Below are 6247 nucleotides of genomic sequence, written 5' to 3'. Positions count from 1 at the left end.
TGCTTAAACTATTCTCAAATACTTACCCAAACAGAGTTGCGTTGAATCTAATAATAATGTTAGAAGCAGAGTAGGAACACAGTACTTTTATTTTTCCGCTTTTTTCGAAAGTCAAAAATAAAATGTAAAGCTAATTATGATTTTGTTCATTAAGTTTTGTGTTCGAATGCTTATCAATAATATTTCACCATTTTTATTTGGTAAACCATAATTCCGCCATCGTAGATAGTTTTACAAACTGAAATAAATGATACTCGAACGGAGAAAAGTCCGGATTATACCGTCCATGCATGAAAACATCCCAGTTAACCTCTCTCAAATTTTGTCCAGTTTCTAAATATGTGTATGACCTAATGTAGTCGTCATGGAAAAGAACGTCATTCCTATTGATTAATTCTAGTCGTTTTTTTTAATCCTATTATTTATTAATAGAAAATAGTCGAGTTAAGTGAATTTCCGTAATAAGTATAGCAACTGTTTAGGGCTGTAAGATCATAAAAGTTGGAGTACAGGTGCTCAAAAACCTTCCAATTGCCACAAACTACTCCAATTAGAAAACATTCAAGAAACAATCTTTGAAAAATATCCTTACTCTATAGTTCTATTCTGGTACAAGCATCTCAGTTAAGGGTTTAAGGGCACCAAAGTTTCTGTGAACTAACATAGTTACTGGAATTTGGAGTGTAGCTTATAGTTCAAGATGAACGGCCGCCAAAGTATGATTGAAGTAACTCAGTTTCTCATCCGTAGACCATTGGAATTTGGAGTCACCAAAACTTGGGGAACTATTCCATGCAGGGATCCCATGGAAATTTGAGTAGAAAGGGTGTCATTTAGAGGATCAACGAAAGCAAACTGGCAGACGAAACTATTTATTAGGCCTATAAGTCCTGTTTGGGTACAACGACCACGTACATCAATGTGATCGTTTTTTTAAAACCGATTTTTGAGGCTCTGGCAACGGACTGCATAGTATTCGAGCAATCAGAGTCATACGTCTGAAGTCGAAGTTGAAGACTGAATAATGTAGTGAGTGAGATTATATGTTTTGATCCGTTTCTTAGTAGATAAAAACCCTCGGCGTCATATTGCATCGTCGTTGAACAAGTCGCCTCTTCATTCATTATTTTCCCTGGTATTTTGAAATCAGTTAATAGATTTTTGTGTTGTAAACCAGTGGTTTAATGATTTTATAAACTTTTTCTACGACTACTATCGAATAACAAAAAATACCTTCTTGGCGAATGACCCCATTTCTATATCTACCATATTCCAGCGAAATTCACGTTTTAAAAAAGCTATAATATACCTTTATTGAATATTAGTCACTAGTTACTAGAAATATGCGATTGTCAATAATTTTTTATACCAAGCTAATATTTTGGTTATATTTTGAGTTTTAAAAACTTCGTTATCCGAATTTTGATAAAATAATAAGCTCATATTAAAGAAATCTTAAATGAGAAAATACTTGGTTCACAGAAGACGAATTATATTTTTCATTTCCCCATTTGTTAGATTTTACCATATCTGGCTTTTGATTCTTATTTTATCTCAATATATCCATAAGGAAAATAAATTTCATAAAAAATAAGACTTCAGCGGTCATGGAAGAATAGTGTAAGATGCTAAAGATTGGTTTCTACAGCTAGTAATATTACATTTTAAACCCCAAAATCGTTTCCTTCATGAGATTGTTAATTAGTACTACAAACCCTGTATTTTAATATACGTTGTGGAAAGTCTGAATAGCTAACTTATTATTGTTCTTCCTCTTATGTAGTGACTTTACAGCCATACTTATTCTGAAATAGATGCAATTCCCAAAGAAAAACTAAATGATACCACAACCCACTAAGAAATGGAAATAATTAGCATCAAAACCTGGAGTTGAATCACCCTTTTCTAGATCAGGAACAAAATAAAACACCATCTTACTTTTATAATATGATATATTATATAATTTAATAATATAAATTACAGTACAAAATAATAATTTTGTATATATACATCGTAAGAACATTTACTGTTTTCATAAATATTGTTTACATCAATAGACGCCCAAAGTCTGCGTTCAAATCATTTCATATAAAAACTATTTATACAAGCACATTAACAGACATTAAAAGCATAATATTAATACTGCGGTTGATAAGCACGGAAATATAACAGAACATGAACAGCGGCATCAATTCAAGATTTTGAGCTAGCTGGAAGAAACATTCTGTTTCCGATTTTTATCCAATCTTATCCTTGCCGGTGGTTAGTAATTAAAACTAAAGCTTGGGACAGTAATTCGTTATGATAAGGAATGTACTTATATGAAAAAGTGATGATGTTGTTGATGAAAACAGCGATAGAGTGAAGGTTATGAAGCAAAATATTTCTTCCAAAGAAAATCCATAGTCTACTAGCCCAAAATTTAGGATTACTTACCATATATACCTCGACTTCTAGTGCCGTTCATCATCCTGTGCACGTCATTGATGTCAGATACACTTTCCGTGTCGGAAATTATGTTCCTGTTCATCATTTTCCTGCCCTGGGGCACCGGTGGAAGGGGTCGATTGAAGACCTCGGTCTCGTTCATTTGAGAATCGAGTCTTCCGTATAACTGTTCGGTTGAATACGGGACGTTTTGCTGGGGGCGATGGTACATGTCATTCGCACTAGCTGTAAGCCTGCTGTTACGCACGAAGGGTTCTCGAGCAGGTAGTTGCGAGTACGAGTTCCGAACCATCATGGGACTACCGGGATTTCGATGTAGCTGGCCCATGATGACTCCCGTCTGTTGCACCCTGGGGTTGTCCATGTCGTGGATCTGTCCGTAAATGTCACATACTTTATTGTTAACGGATATCTGACGTGGAGACGGTCGTACCTGCGGATACTCGGCGATACTTTGTCTCGACGAATAGATACTGGGTGTTTGAGATCCGCGCACGATGTCTTGGTTGGGGACGTAACCACCGAACTGGCCGAAGATCTCGTCGTTCAAAATAATCTCCCGACGTAACTGTAACGGTTGAGGAGTTTTGCCGCCATGCAGCTCCTGAGTCGGTGTAGGTGCTGCGCTAGGACGTCTGGCTATATTATTATTTTGATACGACACGCGTCTTAGACCAGGCCTGGGCATGTAACCCAGCTCCTCTGCTATTTGTATAGAACCGTGGCGCACTAGCACCGGCATCTGCGGCTGGGGTACGAGACTATCCCGCGGTTGTCCGTACAGGGCGTCGTCGAACTGAGCCACCCTCTGAGCGTACGGACCTTCAGCTATCTGTTTCTGAGTCATGTACTGTGGATTTATATTGCCCTTACTGATGTAAAACTGATCTCCATTCGCTCGCACCGTGTTTGGTTTCGTGTTATAGTACAGCTGCTCGTTGGTGGAGTCGGTTCTCGAATTCGTTCGAAATTGATTGTATCGGATATCGTTCGGGGTGCTCGGCACAAAAACATCGTCGTCGAGTTGGCTTTGGCTCTTGTCCAGAATCCTCCTCTGAGGCGGGCTCTTGGTGAAGCCGTTTTTGGTCGGCCACGACTGCACGTTCTGATCGGAAGCACCGGAAAAACTGACTTTTCGTTTCAGCGGATCATCGATTGTTTGCTGGATCGGCGTATTCAGACTACCTCTTTTGAAGATTGGTCGATACAGACTGCTGGTGGAGTCTATCTTTCTTGGACTGCCACCATCGAAGGTACGACGCTCCGGAGCCGCCCTATTGAAATATTTCTGCTGCTGGAACTGGATCTGCTGAAGACTCTTGGGATGCACCTGATGATGGACGGCGTGATTTTCGGGGATGGCGTTGGGGTAGTACCTTTTTTCTGGCGCGACCACGGTTTGAGGTTGAGTTTTGATATCTCGCGGTAAACTCAAACTTCTCCTACTGTTTCTACTCGCCGAGGGTGATAAACTCCTCGATCTCCTGACGCTGGTGGGCTCCTCGAAGTATGGATAGCAATTTTCGTACTGCATCTGAAGCATATAAAGCTCCTGATCCTCGCGATCTTTTAGCTTTCTGACCTCCTTCCAGTAATATGCCTCCACGCTTTTCCTTATGTCCTCCTTCTGGGGGGTCTTTGGTGAATCGTTTGCTTTTAACACTGATGGCGTAATAGATCTGGCGGTTCCGTTAAATGACTTAATCGGTGAAAGAGACAGGTTCTGCATAGAGTTGTTTGGGGTTGGAGTTCTATTAACTGATGGATTAATGTGTACTTGAGCGTTGGTTATGATTTTATCGGTACTGCCGAGTGGAGATGATTGACTCCTTCTGTACAAAGTATCTGCGCTACTTGGTGAAGCCTGACTTTGTCTGTGATTGTCACTACCAAACCGACCGTTCTCCTGGATCGGTTTAAACGGTTGCTTGTTGGTGGTACCGGAGGGTGGCTTAGCGGAAAGGTTATCGGTACTCAATAATAAGCTATCCTTGCTGACGTTTTTAATATTGTCTGGATAATCTATGTCTATTTCTAGTCTTTGGTGAGTTGGACTGTAATCCCTGTTGTTACGTTTCGTTGGCTTGGGCGATTTCCTGGCTTTCAACAACTCGGTAGCGATAATTTTCTCTGTGCTGACATTATCGGATGGTATTGGGGAACGAACCCTTGGCGCGAGCGGTACAATTTCCCTATTTGGCGGTAATTTCAGTTTGGATGGTTCAAGTGACGGTGAACGGGGTACTTTATCCGTTTCCTTGGGACTCGTTCTGGTAGAGCCCGACCCCACGTACAAAGTCCTGTCTTCTATACTATCGAACACTGTCCCGTAAGTATCGCTCAGATTTGGTCGCTGCGGAGTCGTCTCCATCGGTAAAGTCATTATTTGGTATTGCTCGTTTCTCGATTGTCTTGTGGCATTTGGCGGGGATACATTGACCGGCGATTTAACATATACATTTTGGTATGGATTAGGAAGGGCCCTCTCCGAATTGATCGGTATCAGAGCCTTGGGGTTCACCAAACGAACGTCTTGTTTTGTCTCCAACAGCCTCGGGGGCGTGTCTCGTTTGTTTTCGGCGATTCTGGCGGTGGGTATCGGACTGATCGTATCCTTGACATCGTCAGTGGAGTCGTCGTTAGGCTGTTGAGGCTCGTTGGCGTAAATGTTGGACTTATCCGACTCTAAAGTACTCGCCGAGGAACTGGAATCTATATATTTACGAATATCAGGCATATGCATATATCCATTGGCTGATATATTACCTTTAAGTGGTTTATCCATCGGAGTGTATCGGTCTTTGGTGCTGTCGGAATTCTGGCAAACCCCATTCTCGAAATTTTGCTTGACTTTGTTGAACTGATTGATATGTTGTTGAGCGTACTCCCTCTCGATTTTCTCGTCCAAGTAGGGATTAGGAACTTTAGCATCGCTGTCGCTCCTTTGAACTGTCGGTTTTTGTGTCGGTGACTTGATCGAGTAATTCTCCCCGCCCGTGGTATGTCTGAATGTGGACTGCCGACTGAAGTTGTTGCTCTCGTTCTGATAGTTATCGCTGTACATGCCGGCGTTATCTTTATTTTGCGTCTTATTGTTATCGTCGCTTTTTTTCTTCTTGTCTTTATTCCTAAAGGCCGAGAAAAACTTGCGAAGTCCCGTCTTATTTTTCTTTTCCATCTCGGTGTCAAGAGTAAAGGCCGATAGTACCTCTTTGATTTTCACGATGCTCTCCTCGGAATCAGATCGCCTGACGATGGTTACATATTGGTCCTCATCGTTGGACAAGGTATCTCGACTACTTCCTATATGATTCGAATTGACATCCTTCCGCTTTTCGATGTTCAAACTATAGCGATCGGTCTTCACGCTGTGCTTGCGGGGTAACAGAAGCTGGCTTTTCGTCAATCGGTTTCGCCGAGCCCTGGCTACCGGTCGGTTACTCTGCTGATTCGATTCGAAATTCTCCTTAAGTTTATCGATCACACTATTCCTATTTGGCGACGTGTTTCTGTGAAGTTTCAAATATGCCGAGCGGTTGATAGAGTTCTCGTTTGTCGCTGGGTTATGTCTCAAAATCACTAGGTCCTCACTAGTCAACGAGTCACTTTTCGCGACACTAACACTCTTCGGCTTGTTGATGTTCGACAGCAGCGTATAAACGGTTTTCTTCTGATCCGCCTCGCTAATACTGAATGTCGATATCGGTGGTGGACTTACTGCAGCCATTTTGACACCTCTGGATTATCTTGACATTGGCTTTCTCCTAAAACAACGGAAAACGACTTCAGAATGACCAGT

At 41.5% G+C, this 6247-nt stretch overlaps 1 protein-coding gene across 13 annotated transcripts in view; it reads right to left on the bottom strand.

Moving 5' to 3' along the window:
- Positions 1 to 1934: 1934 nt before the first annotated feature.
- LOC143202292 (uncharacterized) overlaps positions 1935 to 6247 on the bottom strand; it is a 157834-nt gene continuing 153521 nt past the window's right edge. For 9 of the 13 annotated variants that reach the window (XM_076413713.1, XM_076413722.1, XM_076413721.1 and 6 more), the window contains exon 2: positions 1935 to 6212. In XM_076413713.1, coding sequence (XP_076269828.1) covers positions 2429 to 6175 — 3747 coding nt within the window. In that variant the 5' untranslated portion in view covers positions 6176 to 6212 and the 3' untranslated portion in view covers positions 1935 to 2428. The remainder of the gene's footprint in view (positions 6213 to 6247) is intronic. The other 4 variants (XM_076413723.1, XM_076413726.1, XM_076413724.1 and 1 more) reach the window with 1 other exon arrangement.

This window comes from Rhynchophorus ferrugineus, unplaced genomic scaffold (genome assembly GCF_030347505.1).
Source record: "Rhynchophorus ferrugineus isolate W39M unplaced genomic scaffold, kcgeb_rfMv2 rfM9, whole genome shotgun sequence".
NCBI lineage: Eukaryota > Metazoa > Arthropoda > Insecta > Coleoptera > Curculionidae > Rhynchophorus > Rhynchophorus ferrugineus.
The sequence above is the reverse complement of the archived record's forward strand: the minus strand, read 5'-3'. Positions and strand labels throughout refer to the sequence as shown.